The sequence below is a fragment of the Mercenaria mercenaria genome, chromosome 1, assembly GCF_021730395.1.
Source record: "Mercenaria mercenaria strain notata chromosome 1, MADL_Memer_1, whole genome shotgun sequence".
Classification (NCBI taxonomy): Eukaryota; Metazoa; Mollusca; class Bivalvia; order Venerida; family Veneridae; genus Mercenaria; species Mercenaria mercenaria.
The window spans coordinates 78,638,326-78,661,816 of record NC_069361.1 but is presented as its reverse complement, the minus strand read 5'-3'; the positions used below and the strand labels follow the sequence as shown (position 1 = coordinate 78,661,816).

The 23,491-nt window shown below is 34.4% G+C and overlaps 1 protein-coding gene across 1 annotated transcript in view; it reads right to left on the bottom strand.

Moving 5' to 3' along the window:
- Nucleotides 1-20,630, bottom strand: part of LOC123532987 (serine palmitoyltransferase 2-like) — a 34,936-nt gene extending 14,306 nt beyond the window's left edge. The window contains exons 1-5 of the mRNA XM_045314632.2: nt 20,486-20,630; nt 10,271-10,456; nt 8,764-8,918; nt 5,099-5,247; nt 2,773-2,897 (exon numbers count right to left, since the gene is read on the bottom strand). Of these exons, the coding sequence (XP_045170567.2) occupies nt 2,773-2,897; nt 5,099-5,247; nt 8,764-8,918; nt 10,271-10,456; nt 20,486-20,593 (723 nt within the window). The 5' untranslated portion in view covers nt 20,594-20,630. The remainder of the gene's footprint in view (nt 1-2,772; nt 2,898-5,098; nt 5,248-8,763; nt 8,919-10,270; nt 10,457-20,485) is intronic.
- Nucleotides 20,631-23,491: the final 2,861 nt, after the last annotated feature.

The following is a 23,491-nucleotide window of genomic DNA, read 5'->3' as shown; positions in this document are numbered from 1 at the left end:
ATTTATTCTTTTAAAAGTAATGCTTCAGGAAATTATTTACTGCAGACTTAAGGCCGTTATACCTTGTCTATACATCTGCATTATCAATAAAGAAATGCTGAATTTTCTTAAAACTCAGTATAATTTTTTGAAAGAGAATAAATTTTCATTATTTCTATTCTATGATTATTTTAATCTCAGTCGTAGAGTGGCTGAAGTTTAGCAATTCCCAACAACATCAAACAAAGTTGGTATGGCCTAGGTGAATCTAAAGACTGTATCTCCTTTTATCTAGATTTCTTATTTGATTAATATAATACTTCAAGTTTATAAGCCAATCTAATATGAGTATAATAACCAGGAAATTTATGATTTGAGCCGTGCCATGAGAAAACCAACATAGTGGGTTTGCGACCAGCCTGGTCTGGCTGTTCGCTTTCAAAGCCTATTGGAATTAGAGAAACTGTTAGCGAACAGCCTGGATCCTGACCACACTGCGCAGATGCGCAGGCTGGTCTGGATCCATGCTGGTCGCAAAGCCACTATGTTGGTTTTCCTATGGCGCGGCTCATTTATAATACCAAGCACACAGAATAGACATTCATAAAATGAATGAGATAACAATTATCAACTACTAGGATTTCTTCTGAATACCATAAAAACACTTCAAATTCACATAAACTTTATTTTGGCTACTTTGCTCTAATCTGTCCTATTTCTAATTTTATTATGTGCAAAATGTTGAATTGATGACTTTGTGAAAAATAAAAGCCGGAATGCATTAGGATATATCATGAACAATCTGATACCATCTTGGTAATTTGTTGATTTTATGAGGGATGAAACTTGCGGAAAAAAATTATAAACATACCATAAATAATAAGTGTTATACAGTGTGCAAAATCCATCTTCAAACAAACAAGAAACTTTGCAAAATCCATCTGATCCTGTAGATGAAGTTTGATCAACAAGAAAATTCTGTAATGAGCCTTGTAACTAATTTAGAAGATTAAAGTAATGCATAATTTTTACAATTTTTCATTATCTGAAAAATATAATTATGCATCAGATTCTGCTGTTGTTAATTCATGCTGCAAACTGCCTTAGTTTGAAATAATTTAATAAGAGATTTATGCTTAACGTAGGCTCATGTTTTTACAGGACCTTGAAATTCTGGCACTATGATAGGAATTGAATGTTGGGCTTTTTTTTAAATGCATCAAAAACTTTCAGAGCCGGAAGTGTTTTGGAAAGATTTCAAAATTTCATATAATTTTTAGGTTTTACTTGACCAGCAAGCTTGTTACAGGTAAATAAATGATACATTTTTCTTCATAAAGTGGCAAATATTTTTCTCTTAAACTTAAGGCTTCCACTTTGTCAAAAATTAAAGAATCTAGTTTCCACAACAGGACCCCAGGATTCAATAACTTCAAATATTACCAGTAAGATCAATAAATAAACATTCAAGCACTGAACTACATGCAGAATTCATTCCATGCTCAAGCAAAATATTCAGGAGATAGCAAAATTCTAATATCTATACATGCCTTTAATTTGACCTAATGGATCTTGCTACTAGGTTCGCAGGACAAAACAGCCCATATTCATTATCTTATTAAGAACAAATCCTGGTAATAAATTGACAGGCAGAATTCCATCCTATGTGTAAATTTCTTATCTGACGAAAGACCATGTGTCTGAAGTCATTCATCCTCCACCTCTATTCATGAGGAGAAGTTGTAAGGCATTTGTGGAGAACAAGTACTGTTGGTAACAGTACAGAACCCCAAGAAGACATACTACGTTTAATGATTACCATTTAAGGATAACATGGTGTAATAGCCATATTTCATATCTTGTAACTTGATGGTAATATTTAAATGAAATTTGGTCACTTTAAAGACATTCAAAATTAAAAATGTTTCACCGAGAGATTTTTCAAATTTTGTCATTTTTTGGGGAGATAATCGGTATTGAAGTTAACATTGATGCCTATGGGAAATATATAATTTATTTGATTATGAGAATCTGAACTCGAGTTTCAAGAAAATTTTGCGGTAGAAAGCTGCATTATATGATTCTGATACAAATATCAAAAAGAATTCTAAAATTCCCCGTAGGGAAAAGGAGAAAATTATTTTTTCTAGTTTTCAAGGGAGATAACTCATGAAAAACCAAAATATCAGGGGAGGTAATCTAAAGGAAATTTTTGAGAACTTCTGTCACTATATAACTTGTTAATATGCACCTTATTTCTATTGTTTGACATTTTCAAAGCTTACATTATCAAGTTGTATGTACGCTTTTGGTGAAATTGAGGCCTATTACGGGTAGTCATCCTTAATAACTGAAATACTGTTTACAACAGCATTTAACCTTTATCAACCATATAAATATATTTGAATTCTTTACCAGGGCACCATCGTCTGCTTTACTCATAAATAACTGCTACTGTACCTATATTCTTCAACATTTTGTGGATTTATTTCTGATTTATATCACGAGTAATATCTTTTGATCATTTACACTTTAAAAGCGAACATCAAGCTGCAATAAAACTATGATCTAGCAATAAAAGATGCTCAAAAAGAAATAAAAATGAAACCCTGAAGCATCAGAGAGCATTATCTTCTTTTAAAGACCTAATAATTCTTACTATAAATTACTGTTTTACGGCTTATTATTGTAACATCATAATCATATACATGCAATTTGTATCTTGTCCATAACCAATAATCAGGGGTTTGATATTTCATACATTTTTATGCTTCATGTTAAAGAGCTACTTACTTTACTGACAAGGCAAGGCATATTCATTGAATTTGTTGCAAATCCCATAGGCACTGTGAATGCTGCTTCTACACCGAGGAAGTCTGCCACTAACTTGTCAAGCTCATCATGGATGTCAAGATGACCTGCAAAATATTACAGTCACATTCATTTTACTAAATTCTAAAATTCTACACAGTTGTTTGGATGTGACTTTTGATAACATTCTGCCTATATGGACATCTAGTGACAACTATAAAATGAAGTAACTTAAGGTAGTTCTGCACGTTAGGATCGAAATTTTTTCTACAATGTAGAATTTGATTAAACTCTGATTTTTCAAAACTTTGGAATATACTAACAAAATTCAGCAAATAAAAAAGATAGGGTCGTGTGCTTGATTTTTTGCTAGACTGACAGGGCTTAAGCTAGGCTAAGATTTTAGGGAGAAGTCACTTCTCCCTCAGCTAAGATTAGGGAGAAGTGGAGAGATTTTAGGGAGAAGTGACAAGATTTTAAGGAGAAGTAACGAGATTTTAGCACCATGACATGCAAGTTGAAAAAGGAACTAATTATGCTTAATACAAGTCACTATTTTTATTATTTCCTGTCTTTGTTCATTAATTTAAAGTAAATAACAAATTCATGGAAAATGTCAGTGATTCTGTTTTCTTATCATTTTAAACCTTGTGAATCTAATGTGCTTAAACTGCAATTTCAAGTTTTTTTCCACTCTTGCAATGATTGCCATAACCAAGAAAACCCTTTAAATATGAATACAATTAAAAAAAGTTAATTCCATATCAGCAATAAATAAATCAAGCTCACTCAAAGTCAGTCACTTTAAATAACAAGTGTATGAATTAAATACATGTCAATAGCAGTGACATCACTATGACATCACACAGAATACACGTCTTCTTTGATCTGCTGATGTCTCTTTGATACGCTGGTGTCGGCACACATTAAAAGAAGCAGTTGTCAAACAGGTTTAACCCAGTTTCTGATGGCAGGTGACAAAAATTTGCGTAAATTTCATTTACGTTATTCTATTCACAGAAAGTGTCAGTGATAATATTATATTTCTAAAGTTTGTGTTTTGAAAAATACGAGTAAAATTAATTGGATTTAAGGAAACTATTCGAGCCAGTCACGGTAAGATACTTTCTAAAGGTCAAAAAAGAATGTGTAAGCTTATGTAATCTATAGCCCTACTGCTTTGTTTATCAACAGTCAGTTTACAAAACAAGTGTCACATTTGCACTTCTCGGTAATCTGAAGTAGGCGGAGCTTAAATTATGCTTTCGTGTATTCCAGTCAAGTGTCAACAGGCCGATAGCGGATAACTGGAGGTGTGTACAGTAGATAAAAATCGGGCGACTCGAATTTCGCTTTGATGTTAGATTAGAGCGAAGTGGGGAGCTACAAAGCGACTATTTCGCTCAAGTCGCTCCCTAGCTCAAGCCCTGACTGATTTGAAAATTTCGACCTCACGCAAGTTTTCATAATGGGAGTCTATGGGAAAAACGCAATTTTCAGAACATTTTCGCAAATAGTAATATTTCTACAATGTAGATTTTAATGAAACTTCTCACAGTCATAAATAAACATATGGCCTATAATATGGTGAAATAAAATATATAGGTCCGTGTGCTTATTTTTGAGATATTTGGCTACGATTAAAGTGAACCGCCTATTTCAAGCTAATTTTAATACATTATTTTGAATTATTTAACGTGTAAGATGTTTTAATATCATATTTTAAATTAAGAAAGATAGTAACAGTGCCATTTTAATACATTTATTCACAGGTTGCCCTTAATTCATAAACTGATTTTCGTTTCCGTACGCCGAATCCAGGCATTATTCTACGTTTTCCGGATAAGTGACGTTACGCCATCACTTCCAGTTTTTCAAACGTGCAGAACTACCTTAAGATGCACACCAAAAATTCTACACACAAAAATGTCAAAGATAAAATTCAAAGTCTTGTATCAAAACCTTTTAAGCAGACTTCTAGACTAGCTACTAGACTGATAATAATATATTTCTACATTTTTCCTTTTTTGACGAATTTAATTTTATAGAGACAAAAGCCAGCCTATTTTAGAGATTTTCACAGAGGAATGATGTTATGATATTGGACATAGAATATAGACGGGCTCAGTTCACTACATTTAATCATAAAAATGTAAAAAAGATATATCATAGTCTAGGAGCTAGTCTAGCAGACTTCCTGTAAGCTATGCTTTGAATCCTCGGAGCAGTTTAGAAATAAACCTTTTTTATTAGCTGATATAATGCCATAGTTTTGTGTGACTTACTCTGTTTGGCAAAGAGAGCCTACCTAGTTCTTGTCTGCTGGCAGCTGATGTGATGCCATAGTTATGTGTGACTTTAGAAGCTGCCTCTGCACAGGGTCCTTCATTCTGAGAGAAGCCCAGGTAGTTATAGGAACCAAAATTCAGCATTGTGTGAATCTCATCATGATGCAACCTTAATGAAAACATTGTACAATTGTAAGTTGTTGGATAGATATTGATTCTTGCAACCAAGAGCTCAATGATGACCCTATATCGTTCACCTGAGTTATGCTGCTTGCTGGAACAGTTTGTAATGTAGTTTGAAGATTTTTCTATTTTTAGCTCTGGCAAATCGTATGTGCAAACAAGCAGAACCATTTGAACAATCTTGAAAAAAGACTGCCCAAGGAACATCCAGACTTCCACCATATGGTTTCAGAGAAGATATCATTCAAAAGTGTGGACAGATGGCCCAATGCTGGCCGGTGAGTGATAACAATAGCTACCGCCTGAGCACTTTGTGCTCACATGAAAAAAAAAATTCAAAATAAACTAGAGCTGCTTTTGAGAAAAGCACATGTCTCTCACAACTGCCTAATCATCTAAATAGTAAGTCAGTCTTTATATACTGTTTACTCACTACAAATATACCTTCAAAGAGTAAAAAGGCCGATTTTGGGTAATTCAAGGGCCATAATTCCGAAGTGCCTTGGCCAATTTGGCTAGTTATTGACCTTACCCAAGGACTTATCATCAAACACATTTTCTTCAAGTTTAGTGAAGATTAGATGAGAAATATTCGACTTAGAGTGCGGACAAGAGTAAAAAGGCTGATTTTCGGTAATTTAAGGGCCATAATTCTGAAGTGCCTGGACCGATTTGACTATTTATTGAACTTTGCCGAGGTCTTATGGTCAAACACATAGTGTTCAAGTTTGGTGAAGATCGGATAAGAAATGTCGCCTTAGAGTGCGGACAAGATCTGTGACAGACACACACACACACAGAGAGCAGTAAATCAACATGTCTCCCACACCACTGTGTGTTGGGAGACCTAATTGTTAGTTTTAAGACAGGACTGATTCTGCTTTTGCGACCAGTGTAAATGATCATAATCAGCCTGCACATCCGTGCAGTCTGATCAAGATCTGCACCATCCGCTGTTCAGTCAGTATCTTTTTGTTAAGCACCCCTTTTAACAGTTAATGGTACTGTCCAAATTGAAAGATGGATAAGTTCATTATAGAAATTTAGTAGGGTAAGGGTTAAGCAACAGAAAACATGCTCAGGTTACCCTGTTTGATAGTTACAATTACATTTATGTATCTTTGGGAGTTCACTGAAAGTTACCTTCATTCAAAGCATGTTATAAAATATTCATTGAACTAGAGTTTGCATGGCCTAGGCAAGATTTTGACTAGCATATTATGTAAATATGTGTAAGGCCAGTAGAAATTAATTCAATGTGTCACCTGACAATGATAAATTTATTTATACTTCTATAGTGTAAACTTATGGAGGATCTTCATTTTTTTTACTGTCAAAATATACTGTCAAAATACTTTAAAACATTTCAGATAGTACTATACAATACTGACATTTTTCTGAATGTGTTAAATTTAACCCTTCGGTAGAATATTGGGGCATAAGTGCAGACGTTAAAACAGAACTCTGTCTTATCATTCTGCTTAAGATTTAAATGGCCACAGCCATGTCAAACATCTTGGTTACAGGAGAATGTGATTGGCTTACCTGTCGTATGTCACCATTTCCTAACAAGCTGTCACCATTAATACTGATAACGGACATGATCAATACTGGTAAAATACAACATGAAAACTGTCACAGGCAGTAACGCAGTTTGAGTATCTCGAGTTTCAACAGTATTTCAGTTATATAACTTTGGTCAGTCTATATGAACAGTTTCCTTAATTGTGTACAAATACTGACTTGTTCTCAGTAAGACAGTGACAACTTTCCCTCATGATGACTACAGACATGTCGTCTGTCAAATCAACAACAAAAAAATTTGCCTCTCTCATAGATCAAATTCTCAACTATTTCATTCATACCCTAGAGCCAAGTAAACCAGAACTGTTTTATTTAACAGCTTTTCAGATATATTGATGACTACCCACTGTGCAAAGCAAATTACGCCCGAAGCAATGTGCCTATAAAGTTTCAGAATCACTGGTCAAATGCCTGAAAATCTACATTCTCAAGCCTGAAATCTCCTCGTTCAATAAGAGTTTATCAACTGGGAAATTCTGGCAGTCCAAAGCCTGAAACCAGGACAGGTCTTGAAAAATTTCTGTTGTTTTTCTTTCAGTCTGCACAGTACTAATGATGAAATAATTTTTTTACTCTACAGAGTTAATCCATTACTGCAATGGATTGAAGTGATAGAAGAAAACAAAAGGACTGAAACATTAGAATTACGTATACAAAGATAAAAAGTAAAATATGGTCAAAATGAAAAATGAAATAAAGTTTGGGTTCTGGTGATTTTTTTTTTTTTGTGGTTTAGTACAAATACAGCAAATTATTTCTTTAAGGACATAATTTTCTTAAGACTTACAAAACAGCGTCTCATGTTCTCTTCCAGTAAATCAACAACTTCTAATGATGTAAATGATACTTAGAATAACTGATTGAGTTTTCCCTGAATTGTCATGAATAGAGGAAAACGCTGAATGGTTAGTCTAGCCTGCTGAGGCTATATGCAAAAAACATTTTTGATAAAAATCAAGGGCACAGTTCGAAACTATTATAACTGTATATAAACAGTTTTGCAATTTTGTGCCCTCAAAATATATGCATATAAAAGAGCATAAAACAACATACTGCGAAACACAGAGTTTTTTCCCCAAAAAAGTGTAAGCTAGAAGCAGCTTTAAGCTGTGGTACTTCAATTTAAAACAAGCAAAAACAAGTTGAAACAAGGGGCAGCTTTAAACATTCATACTTCTATGTAAAAACCAGTGAGGGGCAGCTTGAAGCAGTCATACTTCGATGCAGCTTTAAGCAGCCAAAAGGAATAACTTTCACTGTTGAACATATGCTAATCAGTTATCTGCATCAGTAAATATTATTATCGTAATCCTGCTTGTTCAACAAGTACAAAGTAAACAATGAACTGGATCTTAGATTACAGTTGTAAGATATCTGTAACTTAAGAGTCCCTTTGTGAAAAACTTACTGAATGCATGTTTCCTTTATAAAGGCCTTTAAACTTTAACCAATTTTGGCTTTGGAAAATCAGCAATACATTTCTGATGGATGCAATATCGCCAAGGCTGAAAGAACTGATGACTTTCAGGAAGCTTGCTGGATATCTCCATTAAGTTGTAACATAGACTCAAATTCTGATACAAATTGAGAGAGCCCAATGATTTCTAGATTCAGTATTTAAGCTTTATGAATACATACTGTGTAATCATTAATAATCATGTGAGACAAATTTTCTTGGGTTTCATGGTTCAGTCAAACCCAGAGAAGAAAAACTTGTAATATTCCAACTCATATAATGTTAAAAGATTCAAATCCAGGTACTCATACCCCCAAGAAAAAGCCATTTTTGTATAACCCTGAAATTTCATGCCCTAGGACTTAAATGATTTCACAGTATAGCTATATACATCATACCTAAAAACATTCAAAGTATTAATAAAACTGAAAAAAAAATAAGTTTCATAAAAAGAAGACTTACACATAGCTCCATCCATAGTCATGTGTTACTCTTTTGATAATGTTGAACCTTGCAGCCGGGCAGCCTCCAACCGGAACACCTAACACATCTGATACACGGCGAAATACGTGCCGAGTGTAGAAACTTTCCCATGTTGAGAAGAGAGGCACAAAACCCTGAAAGAATGCCAATCATGTAAGTTAGTAAACACTGACATGTACATTTATTTATTATCTTTATTTTATTGAAGGGATCATTAATTTTATTCCACTTCAATTTTATCATGGTACATGTACAGTAAGTAATATTCAGGTGATATATGAGCACATGTATTGTATTTCTTTAACATACTTTAGTCACCAAAGCTAAGTGGTCATTATGAACTATACTTACGTTAAAAATCATTCTGCCAAATATCGTGAATTAGATCACATATCTGAGGCTTAAACGAGAACCCTGAACATTTAGACTGTAATTGCAAATTATGTGCGAGAGTTTTAACTTATGTCAGACCAAACTCCCCGATATCAGACAAAATTTGATAAAGGGATCGCACAACCTACATTAAACCTCCAACCCTTCTCTTAAGATCTTTAATTTGATGTTTTGCTATTCAATACCTTATATTAATTATTTCTATGTATAAATGCTTTAAAACAGTGCCATGTAAATCTTTTACAGATAAAGGTAAAATTGTTAAATCGACTCAATATTTAACAAATTTATCCCTTTATCATATACCACACATGCTCATGACCAACAACAATCTCAGGGTGAACACAAATCCCTCCTACACAATTTTTGTAACTTCTAAATTCCCACTATCAAATACAAGCCAAATTTATATTTTCAGAATTGAGAATAAGGTGAAGTGGCTATGCCACAGCTGGAAAAAAATTACTTTCAAAATGCAAGTGGCTAAAAATAGTTTGATAAAAAAATTTTGACATGGAATTCTGGAATTAGTTATACATGCAAAATTTTGACAGATTTTGAAATAAAAGCTAATTTGCTTAAATTTGAAACATTCAGCAAAAACTGATTATGTGGCGAATCTTTCACAGGCCATCATAATATTACAAGACTTTTATTTTTATTTAACTTATTGTTGTTTTAGCACTTGCACACTTCAGTTATTGTGGCAACTTCTGACAGCTTTCAATGGAAGACCGCATGTGCCTCTCCAGGCATTGTTTCTGCCACTGGCTGGCACTGAGTAGGACCGCCGGATATCTGTAAGCCAGCTGGATGACTTCCTCATATTAAGAATTCTTCAACTGAAGCAAGGTTTTTAAAACCAAACTGTTGACGGCCAAGAGATTCAAAGTTAGCAACCTTAATCACTCATATGCAGAGGTCCCTAATTATTTAATTAGTGAAAGTAGCCAGTCAGTATAACGATCATTAATCTGAGAAAGTCTCTAAAATGATATAAAATCAAAGATTTTTTTCTAAAATCTGGAATTTCGAGAATTTTTTCATTAGTGAATCTAACATTTAAGGAGTCATTTTCATTGACGATACTCACCGGTATCCGAGGCTCTAGACAGGCATTCACTTTCAGCAACCCTAGGTTGTTCAGAAAATCCCGAATGTGGCCAATTAAAACTACTAAACCATAACAAATGTATGTAAAAACAGCCGCTAAAAGTGGTGTCTCTTCAAACGACTCCCAATAATCCTTCTTCCAGTCAGCTTGATCTGTGTATGTGGTCTGTAAAAAAACATATATATAAAATTTTGTATAAACATCTAAAATCTACAAACTAGAATGTGTTTGTAGGACACAGGTCGTGTCCCCCACTGGTACATTTGTCACAAATAAGGGGCAATAATTCAAATGCTTGCAGTCTTAATGGGGTAATGCCTCAACAAACATTTTATGAAAAGGATTCATTATTATAGGCCATATACTTTTTGAGCTATGAGCATCACAAACAAAAAATCCGCTATTTTGTCTGTATCAAGGGTCGTAACTCTGCAATAAGCATTAAGATTCTCAAGAAGAATGCCAAATGTGCAAGGCCACATCATGATAAAGACTCAAGCAAGGTTTCATGAATTTACATCAAATACTTTTTGAGCTAGGCACATAATTAGGTGAAAATATGCATTCTTTTACTATTTCAGGGGTCATAACTTTAACAAGAGGACCATGATGGTCCTGAATCGCTCACCTCTTCCCACATGACCCAGTTTTGAGTATGACGTCGTTTTTTCTATTATTTGACATAGTGACCTAGTTTTTCAGCTCATGTGACCCAGTTTTGAACTTGACCTAGATATTATCAAGATAAAAATTCTGACCAATTTTCATGAAGATCCATTGAAAAATATGGTCTGTAGAGAGGTCACAAGGTTTTTCTATTATTTGACCTATGGACCTAGTTTTCGAAGGTACGTGACCCTGTTTTGAACTTGATCTAGATATCATCAAGGTGAACATTCTCACTAATTTTCATGAAGATCTCATGAAAAATATGGCCTCTAGAGAGGTCACAAGGTTTTTCTATTTTTATACCTACTGACCTAGTTTTTGATCGCACGTGACCCAGTTTCGAAACTGACCTAGATATCATCAAGGTGAACATTCAGATCAATTTTCATGAAGATCCATTGAAAAATATGGCCTCTAGAGAGGTCAAAAGATTTTTCTAATTTTAGACCTACTGACCTAGTTTTTGACCGCAGTTGACCCAGTTTCAAACTTGACCTAGATATCATCAAGATGAACATTCAGACCAACTTTCATACAGATCCCATGAAAAATATGGCCTCTAGAGAGGTCACAAGGTTTTTTTATTATTTGACCTACTGACCTAGTTTTTTAAGGCACGTGACCCAGTTTCAAACTTGACCTATATATCATCAAGTAAAACATTCAGACCAACTTTCATACAAATCCCATGAAAAATATGGCCTCTAGAGAGGTCACAACGTTTTTTCATTATTTGACCTACTGACCTACTTTTTCAAGGCACATGACCCACTTTCAAACTTGACCTAGATATCATCAAGATGAACATTCAGACCAACTTTCATACAGATCCCATGCAAAATATGGCCTCTAGAGAGGTCACAAGGTTTTTCTATTTTTTGACCTACTGACCTAGTTTTTGAAGGCACGTGACCCACTTTCGAACTTGACCTACATATCATCAAGGTGAACATTCTGACCAATTTTCATGAAGATCTCATGAAATATATGGCCTCTAGAGAGGTCACAAGGTTTTTCTATTTTTAGACCTACTGACCTAGTTTTTGACCATACCTGACCCAGTTTCGAACTTTACCTAGATATCACCAAGATGAACATTCAGACCAACTTTCATACAGATCCCATGGAAAATATGGCCTTTAGAGAGGTCACAAGGTTTTTCTATTATTTGACCTACTGACCTAGTTTTTGATGGCACGTGACCCACTTTCGAACTTAACCTAGATATCATCAAGGTGAACGTTCTGACCAACTTTCATGAAGATCTTATGAAATATATGGCCTCTAGAGAGGTCACAAGGTTTTTCTATTTTTAGACCTTCTGACCTAGTTTTTGACGGCACGTGACCCAGTTTCGAACTTGACCTAAATATCATCAATGTGAACATTCCAACCAATTTTCATGAAGATCTTGTGAAATATATGGCCTCTAGAGAGGTCACAAGGTTTTTCTATTTTTAGACCTACTGACCTAGTTTTTGATGGCACGTGACCCAGTTTCGAACTTGACCTAGATATCATCAAGATGAACATTCTGACCAACTTTCATAAAGATCCCATGAAAAATGTGACCTCTAGAGTGGTCACAAGCAAAAAGTTTACGGACGGACGGACGGACGACGGACACCGCACGATCACAAAAGCTCACCTTGTCACTTTGTGACAGGTGAGCTAAAAAAAGGTGGTGGAGTCAGCCAAAAAAAAGACGTGTGCAAGTTTATTTCACGATAAAGACTTATACAAGTTTTCAATCACTTAAATATCCCGTTTGTGCTAGGTGCGTCACAAGGTGAAAATGTGCATTTTTGACTATTTCAGGGGCCATAACATAAAAAAGGGGATGGACACAAATAAAAAATAGGATGTGCGCAAGTTCATATCATGATTAAGACTCATGCAAGGTTTTATGAATCTATATCGAATACTTTTTTAGCTAGGTGTGTCTCAAGGTGAAAATGTGCATTTTTGACTATTTCAGGGGCCATAACTCTGAAAATAGGGGATGGAGCCAGACGAAAAATAGGAGGTGTGCAAGTTCATATCATGATAAAGACTCATGCAAGGTTTAATCAATTTATAGGAAACACTTTTTGAGCTAGGTGCGTCTCAAGTTGAAAATGTGCATTTTTGACTATTAATCAGGGGCCATAACTCTGAAAATAGGGGGCAGACACAAATGAAAAATAGGAGGTGCGCAAGTTCATATCATGATTAATACACATGCAAGGTTTCATGAATCTATATCAAATACTTTTTGAGCTAGGCGCGTCACAAGGTGAAAATGAACATTTTTGACTATTTTAGGGACCATAACTTTAAAAACAGGAGGCGGAGCCAGATGAAAAATAGGAGGTACCAAAGTTCATATCATGATACTCATGCAAGGTTTCATCAATTTATATCAAATACTTTTTGAGCTAGGCGTGTCACGAACTTCGGACGGCTGGGGGGGGGGGGGTCACAAAAATCTTGTACTCCGTAATATATTTTACCTTAAAAAAAAAACAAGAGATGTCTGTGCAAAAAAAATGTACTGAAAAATCAAATATTTCTGAGGTTTCATTGTGTGTTCTTAAAAGTAGTTTGAACATTTTCTTGACAAGTTAATAGCTACAGAAATAGTAAAGCAATTGCCATGGATCCTGACTAATAATGACAGTATCAAACTGTCAAAAAGATTTTAGAAAAATTAACATTTTAATACAGAAAACAGAAACATGAAAGCGATGTAAACAAACTGACACAATATCATGACAGTAAAACACTGCCTGGGGTAACATGATGTCATTGTAAATTGTATAAATGACACTATTACAGCTGTCAATATGCACACCACAAATATGTTTGAAACAAACATGTGATCAAAATCAATTAGTGCAGCTCTACACTCAAGCACATATCTGGGACTTTTATACAGGTTTATATATTACAGACCAGCTGGTTTCAAAAGTTGTTTTGATATTTTGTAACCCTGAAATCTGAGCAGTGTGCACTTTTTGTTCTTTTTCTCCCTTTGAAAATGAATGCCATTTGTTCTTAAAATAATCGGGAACAGTTGTCTCCCTTTGAAAATGAATGCCATTTGTAAAGAAATAAAGATAAACAATTGCTGAAAACTGTGTTCCACCTTGTTATGCGAAATTTCACCACTCGCACGCTATTGCAAATGCATCAAAACGAACATGTGTAACAGTTCTTTGAAAATGGTGAGTTTTTAAAGGCGCTTAACTGTCCGGAAGTGGAGCCCCTTTAGGCAGCCCTTTTCCGGAATTCAATGTTTATATCAGTATACTGACACTTGTTTTGTAAAGTAATATACATGTTTTACATGCTGTTCAATTTTCATGTCAAACAACTCTTTCTTTCTATGATTTGGTGTTGTTTGATTTTTGTTTCTCAAGGCCTCCATCGAAACCTTAACATAAAGATACATATATATGGTAATTTAAGCACATAAAATGAATACTAATAATGCAGTTTTTTGTTTCTTGAATATCAGTCATTTACGCAGCGTCTCTTGCAAACTTATAATGTAGCTGGTAGTAAATCAAACATAAAATCTCACATTAAAGTGCCTGAAAACAGATCAAATTTCAGTCATTTGTATGCATCTAATTTGTATGCATGCACACAGAAGATTCATCATAGAGATTGTTTTGATTCTGCCTTTGAGACCAGTGTAGATAATGATCAGCCTGCACATCCGTACAGTCTGATCAAGGTCTGCACTGTTTGCTATTCAGTCAGTATTTTTTTGGTAAGCACCCCTTTTAACAGTAAATGGTATTGTCCAAATTAAAAGATCAGTGGTTTTTTTCCCTTTTGGGAAAAGGTCCGGTACCTGATAAATTGGGAAAAATAGCAGGGTTTTTACTCAGATTGGGAATTTTTATAGTTAATTAATAACATCATTTACAATGCTTCTTCCTTTAATTCCATGTAAATAGCATCAAACAAACTGTTTAAATGGTTAAATCATGGTGAATATCAATGTAACTAAGTTTTCCTTCAGCAATCATCAAAATGCAAACTTAATTTGGTCATTTGGGGACTTTTTGGATGATAATTGAGAAAAAAGATTGCATTTTTCAATTGGGAAAAGGTCCTTTCAGGGGTACTTGATAAAGAAAGAAAAAAATCACTGAAGATGGATAAGCTGCCAACTGCTAAACCTGGTAAATCTAACCAAGAAAGAAATTGTAGTGACAAATTTTTGCCTATATATAGATGCCTTTTATACTTCCCCCTGCCCTTATGGCATACACATACTTAATAAAAGTTCCTTGGCTCACTGTCAAAAATTAGCATGCAATTCTCTTTTATCAGTATTAAAGCTCTTTCACCTGAATGTGTAAGATAGGATATTCTGAACATGCTGAAGAAGAAGAAAAAGAAGAAGAAAACCCGAGTTACTTTCATTCACAACCATTTAAGAAAATATTTTGTTAAACAGTACATTATCACATGTAAATATTTACACAGTCACAAACAGGGTTCCCGCTGTCGGTCGCCAATGGCGCCAAATGCGACAAAATATAATTTCTGGCGCTAAAAATCTTCAATTGGCGAATTTCATTGGCGCCTACAAGATAATCGTCGATCTGATCTTCTGATCTTTCTCAGTGACGCAATAACGGATTATCCGATATTTAACACTACACGAAGACAATACACAACGTGTCAATATCGATTTACACCTCGGGGCATAATTTAAAACTTCGCTGAGTCACTAGAGCATTCCTCCACGCAAGAACGATTATCAGTCAATTTAGCCCCGCCTACTTACACGAAAGCAAATGAAACGAAATATTAGCAGCGTGCTTCGTCTAATGCACCACCTTTTTTATGATGCAAAAAACGCGAGATAAATTTACAGGTTATTTTAATAACAATCCGATTCCCCAAAGTAAATGACACCGAGAAAATACCGGAAATAATGACACGTCAAAGCCCGATCAAAAGATACACATATTCACCGATCGTAAATAGATAAATTTTGCACAAGCGTTGTTAATTAAATCTACACGTTCGTAAATTTCAGTCGCGGTTGTATAATTTCAATCGGAGGATTTTTGAGATACAAATGAACTAAAGCAGTTCTTTTGGTTCTTTTAAGTGCCCAACGTAAAGCATTGATACACCGGGGATAATTTTAAAAAGCTCAACCCCAGAGCTTCAAAACAAAGTGCTAATAATACCTGTAGGTGGTATTTTCGCTATACATTTGTGTGTATGAAAGGAAATAGAAATTTAGTTATATATATAATGAAACTTTTAAAAAGCTTTTCAAAAGTTATAAAATAATACAAAACAACACTGTTTTTGATAAATGACCTAAATTAATTTTGAAATAAAAAGTTAAAAGAATAAAGAGACAAATATTCATGTTTTAAAAACATCTATTTAGTGAAAATGACCATTAAAGGGGGATAATTAAAAATGGCAAACTATATAAAGGGATAATTTTATAGACTGAGCAATTACTTTTGTTTAGAAAATGTTCTTGAAAATGGTTGAGAAGATTAAAAACTTTTTTTGATTCAATGTGATATTAGGATAAATATTCATGTTTTAAAAACATCTATTTAGTGAAAATGACCCTTAAAGGGAGATAATTAAAAATGGCAAACTATATAAAGGGATAATTTTATAGATTGAAAAATTACTTTTGTTTAGAAAATGTTCTTGAAAATGGTTGAGACGATTAAAAACTATTTTTGATTTAATGTGATATTAGGATAGACTGGTTCAAGAGCAAATTGCATGGTTACTGTAAAGAATCAAATGAAAAAGAGATTGAAAAAGAAAATGGTATGTCGCCCATCACAGACTATTGGCTCCAACTTGAGAGCCACTGGCGCAATCTTTTCCTGATTGGCGAATTTGTTGGCGCAAAGTGAAATTGACCCAGAGGAAACCCTGACAAAGATAGTGTACCGTACTACCTCATACAGAACAATAACTTCCTCAAATCTTTTTGTGAATAAAAAACTACCTGAACTTGCTTTTCAAGATTTGTACAATTTACAATGAATTGTAGTAAATAACTCTTACCAAATGATTTACCGGTACATTGTAACTGACACAAATTTTACTTTCAGAATCGTTTTGGAAACTAAAAATGTATTGTATATATATGCAAAGTGAGATAACATGTAAAATTTATTACTTAATTTAACAATGGTCTGATTGGAAAATTACCTTATCAGTTGTCAGTTTTAATCAAATAATTTTAAGAAGATGAAAGGGGCAATCAGTTTAATTAAACATTGAACGTACAACACTTGCACTTAATGACAGTGATTTTTTTTTTTTCAAAACAACCCGTGGCTGTCTTAAGGGAAAAATAAAGCATGATTAACCCCAAAATGGTGAAACACCAAATCGTTTGATTTTCACAGTAACAGGCAAAGTATCTCAGATATCTGCTTACATGAACTGATGCCGATGTCCTTATGAAAATAGCACCTGATGAGATGTAAACATAGTTTGTGTGTCTGCTGTGGGAGTTGTAAATTTTAAGCAACATGGGGGGAATCGGGGTTGAAACATATATAAACGCCAACTTTGGAAAAATTATTCACTATGCATATTATGTAATCCAAGGGGAAAATATGACCTTCTTAAAGGGAATTCCTATAGTTTTTTATGCGCATCTTTCCGCGCAGCCGACACTTTCTATGGAAAACTGAACTGAAGTCAACATTTGTTGAAACATGTTACAGACAATCTTAAATATGAGGAATTTTGAATGAAATAACATTTTTGATAAGTTATATCAGTAATCAAATGTTGATACCAGGGGTTCCATTTGACCCGGGACCCCGGGTCCGGACCCGGGGGATTTTCAAAAGACGCTCAAAGGACCCGGCAGAATTCTTGCCTGTGCGTCCTTCGGGACCCGGGGGCATTTTCTTTTGATAATCCTTTCTCTTATCATTAATTTCCTTCAGTAAAATTATTTCCACGATAGACACGTGTATTTAAAATAAACACTCGCGGTCATGCCCTCCTGCCTTTGATCTCTGCTAAATCCCGCCCTTTCTCCTGTAGACATGCCTCGCTGATTTTTTTATCAGCAAGTTACGTCACGGCGAGTGCACATAGGTAACAAGAATCAATGAAATGTTGAAATTAATTGATAAAGCGAATCCTGTGTACTGTCAAAAAAGGCGCCAATTATTAAATTATCGTAAGCAACTGATAACCGAGCATGTGAAAAGTGCCTTGCAAGATTTTTTCATGCCAACTTTAAATTAGACCATTGTTTAGTGATCATATCGTAATTTCAACAAGAATCTTCACAAATTTTGATGAATTTCGAAAGCAAAAATAAGTTTAGAATGTCCGTTCACGGGTCTAATTACACCCGATGTCATATGCATATTTCCAAAATTCAAAAAAAACCTGACTTTCAATGCAGTTTTTTATGATAAGTAGCATCATTATTTGAGGAACTATCGCTGATTTAGCTTAGTTTGCCAAATAGACTGAGCAAAAACTACTTTCCGGTGACATTCTGAAAGTGTACCAGTATTCGGATAGTACATTTTGGATACATTTTTATAGAGTGTTATAGCACTGTTCTGTTTTTAAAAATGAAATGAAATATTGAAGAAAAACCTAATCAAAATAACATGAATTTTGATAAATATTAGTTTACAATATGAGATTATATGATCTGAAACTGACATTTTTATTATGCTCAGCCTACAGTAACATGTATGATCTTGGGTTTATTGTTTTCTTAGGTAAAGATAGATCTACGTATTACTGAATTAAAAAATATAGTCAATTATATGGACGTGTTGGGACAGGACTCCTGTATTTTGGAAAAGGACCCTTCAAATATTAGGCCCAAGGGTCCTGGGACTTGGGTTTTCGGGTCTAGTGGAACCCCTGGTTGATACTGATTTATGTTGTATTGACAAGTATCATGCTTGACAGGTATCTTGCTATTTTTGTGGTTGTGTTTTCACATCGCATTTTAGTACAAAGACAGTGTTGTTCATATAATGTAAGATAATTGACTTAGTACTGATAAGACAATATCACCTTTCAGATTATTTAGTATTCAATTATAGAAAGAATTAAGAATTTTTAAAACTTTTTTTTAACTTTTAGCAGACATACATGTAATCAATTTGGCCAGGTTCGTGCCATTTCCGTCCGAACAGGTGTTGTATTCTAGCGGTCTTAACATAAAATTTAGCCTAGTGACCCATACATTTTTAGCCATTTTTATGCTCACAATACAATTATCTATACACAAGAAGAAAAAGAAAAAATTCTATGAAAGAGTTTATTCAAAATTAAAAAAAAAATACTCTTCACTATGGGTATTTTTCATTGAAAAAAGTTCACAAAAGTAAATATGAAACAATTTTTTTTTTTCATTTGTACCCATTATTGTAAGGATAGAGTATTACAAATATGACTATGATATCAAATAAGTATATAATAAAATCTGTAAAAAGAAAAAAACGTATTGTGCTGCCTGGATGTATATTTTGGTTGGTATTTATAAAAAAGCAGAAAATTATGAAAATGTTGAAAAATCGCTGGCAGTTTCAGCAACAGTGGGTGTGTTCAAAACATTTTTTCACAAAAACAAGCCTGGTGACCTATTGTTTTTATTTATTCATTGTTTTCAGCACAAATTTTCCTATCATATACCATATGTGAATTTAAAAAAATTCTATGAAAGGAAAAAAACTATAGGAATTCTCTTTAAAGGAAAAATATAACAATTTTAGGAGAAAATGTAGCTATTTTTGGCTAGGGGAAACAGCCTGTACTCGGCTGTAAAAAAAAAACAGCAAAAGAATCACTGAATGAATCCAGCAAAATTGTTGAGTTCAGAACTTCTTTTATTACAGTTTCATTCTAATTTTGGTAGTTATCATGTGTAATTCAATAAGTTCAACAACACTGGTTGGATTTTACCAAAAATACGCACAAAATGGTAATGTTGGGCAGAGTCAACATAGGTCACTTGACTCAATGTTGTAGCAAAATATTCTTAAGGCCTTAAAAATGCCTGTGACCTAAAATTTTGGTAGGTTACCACTCCTATTAAGTGGGCATTTTTTTCTCATGTATACATGTTTTTATGGAGAACATAAAAAAGGATAATATTGCTTAGGTTGAAATATGGTATGCATTCTAGCTACGAGATCCATAAAAATATATCAACATCTCTAAAATGAAAATATTTGCTAGCTCAAAGTAAAATTAGGAAAGTGGGTGTGGTATCATTTTACACTAAAGGTACAACTCATCTTAAAAAATGACTGCCTTTTAACAATAAACAATGACTGACACGTAAAGTGATCTGAATTGTTTTAAATAAAACGTGTTTTCATAGGCTAAAACAATCTGGCAATCTTATTTTGTTCAAACGATTATATCGCGAAAACGTGTTGCAGAACAAGGCAGTTGGCAGGAACATCTTTATCTACCTGTCATATTATGAGCTACATGTATGCAAAAAAGACAAAAAATATAATGGAGAAGATGCGTTACCTGTTGCGATTTCCCATTCTTATGCAAACCGTTGCTCTTTTTATTATATCCGTTTATTTTGCCATTTACATGAACCGTTCCATTTGCTCCGCCAGCTAGAGCAACCATCTTGAAATGAGAAACATTTGAAATGAATTGACCTTTGACCGCGCATCTTCCGAGGAAATGTGTATCTAAAAATAGATTGTGCATAGCATGATCATGTCACATTCATGTGATTATGTCATTCCGTTAAAATACACGGGGTGTATCCAAGTCACGTTGGGTATTCGTTTTATATGCTCTACTTGAACTAGGATCTTTTTAAATTTTCAGAATGTAATAAAGATATTTTTCCATTACAATAGGGCAAAAATCACACTTTAAATTTTTTTGCACTTTACCAATTTTTAGTATGGAAAATTTGTTAGACCTAAAGAAAGATTGTTTGTTTCCCGTAACACATGCTCAAAAAATAGGGTAGCTAGGTAGCTCTAGGTCGGTAATTTTTTATCAAGTGCGACTTTAGGAAATTATTTTTGTGTCAAACAGGAAGGTCTAATTAATACGCGTATCAGTTGTTCCAGTGTCAAATAAGGGGTTATGCCTTTAGACAAAGAAGTATATTTTTATAGCTCTTTGCTTTAGAGCTTCGGTAAGTGGATTTCTATCATCATTGACCGCGTTTAAAACATGAAAAGTGCAGTCTTGTTACTTTTTATTAAAAAGTTAAAAAAAAATCTCCAAGGCCACAACAACATTTAGAGTTGGGCCAAAAATTTAAGGTAGGATGGGATACCGGAAAAAACACTTTTTTAGGCCTTATTAGAACATAATTTTATGCTTTCATATAAAGATATCATATCTCCAAAGTTTTATAGCAATCCATTAACAAATAAAGTCAAAAATTAAAAACAAAATGATGTCGAAAACGGATGGAATTTTCAAAAGAAAACACTTTTGGCGATAAATTCAAAACTAATCAAAATATTTTTTTTTTTTAAATTAAAAGTATCTACTGATATCATCAGCGTTCATCAGAACGATTTGTGATATCAGTGGTACTGATTCACCATGGAGAATCCTTGTTCAAGAGGATGCGAATTAATTTAAACCGTGAGTATTTTCCCCAACCCATCTTATCTATATAAAAAGTGACTGATGGAATATTCTAAGGTTTTGTTCGTTTTTATTCACGACCTTGTAATATGCTACCCGGTTTACAGACAAGTACTAAATTACAATATGGTCCGATCATATGGTCCCATACATTTGTAAGATAAAAATTTTATAGTCAGTCATCCGGTTTGATAATATTTTCGTAGGTCGTACAAACTTGAATTACTGCATATATTTTATAAGACTGAGTATGGGTATTCACATATTGATTTCTTAATACCTGTCCTATAAAAAGATTTGCACCGAGAAATATGCACTCGTTCTTTCGCGGAATGATATTGCGCTCATAAAGTCATGCAATATTTCCACTGCAGAATTCGTTTATATTTCTCAATACAAATGTAATAACCTGTAAGTCTTGCCTCGCGTTTTCAGACCGTATTAATAAAGATATGTCCGTACAGTCTGATTAAAATGAAAAGGAATACATGTAACAAAAAAAAAATGACGGGACGATATGGATTTCTATATATCCTGATATCGACTGTCACATTGTTGTTTGGGTCAACATCTCGAGTGCAACGCGGCTACACTTTTATTTGGGCCGATATCTACTACCGACAAGTAATCGATTTCTGCCGGCATAGTGACGATATCGGTTCAATGCCGAATACGTATGCTGGTTACATTCTACCAATTCAATGTCTTCTTTGTTTCATATTAACAATAGAATATTCAGACCTCATTTTCGGCACTTTAGAGCATTTCAATGATATGAAAACCATATATGGTCATTTAATATGACATATGTCTTCTTATCAAAAATAGAAAGACGAAGACTATTTCTATAACCCCCTACCACTCGTGGCGGGGGATTAATAATGAATACAATTTATAACAAAATCCCTTTGAAGCGTAAAAGGCAACAGAGCAAAATAATAGACATGGTTTGATTGACCATGAGAGGTAATTGGACAATCTTCACGCCCCCTAGCACTGGCTTTGAACTTGATTACACCGGACTTCGCAGAAAAATATAACAAGACTGAGTCAAGTACGAGGGATACTTTGTATGACCCCCAAACGATAATTTTTAATCAAGCCCTATGCGAATCACAGGGCAGTTGGCATTCGTGTATTTCTGTAATTTTTCTCATCGGCGTTTTATAGCAGCTAACAAAGAACTGACTGATGTTTTTCCGTGAGGAAGCGAAGATGGAGTGCATCTTCTCGAGGGTATGTTTGATTTGGCGTTACGGGCTGTTGAATCCAATGCACTTCGCCGAATCATAGCTACTGTTTTTAACTGTAAACAAAAAAACTTTTTTAAATGTTATTTGCATACTTACTAAGATGTCTTGAACGTCAGAATCATTAAGAAACTTTTCCACTGAGAGTGTATTGTCGTACCGGAACTTTTTGTGATACAATGACGTCTATGCAGGTCAACTGGCATCTGATATGATGATTTTTTCTTACTTCTGAAGCCAGATGATGCACTGACAGCTGCCAACCCCGGTTTCTGATTTTGTTCAGCAGACCAGTGGTCCCGCATACGGTACACGCCACAAAGGCGATGTTGTCCTGTCTTGCTTATATGGTTTTTAAGAGCAGATGAAATACCAGCCAACATGTTTACAATCCTGTTTATCATAGTTGCTTAAGTTTGAGCTCTGTGCTTCTGTGGGACCTCCGTGGCCGAGTGGTTAAGGTCGCCGACTTCAAATCACGTGCCCCTTACCGATGTGGGTTCGAGCCTTACTCAGGGCGTTGAATTCTTCATGTGAGGAAGTCATCTAGCTGGCTTACGGAAGGTCGGTGGTTCTACCCATGTACCCGCCCGTGATGAAATAATGAAAGGAGGGGCACCTGGGGTTCTCCTCCGCCATTAAAGATGGAAAGTCGCCA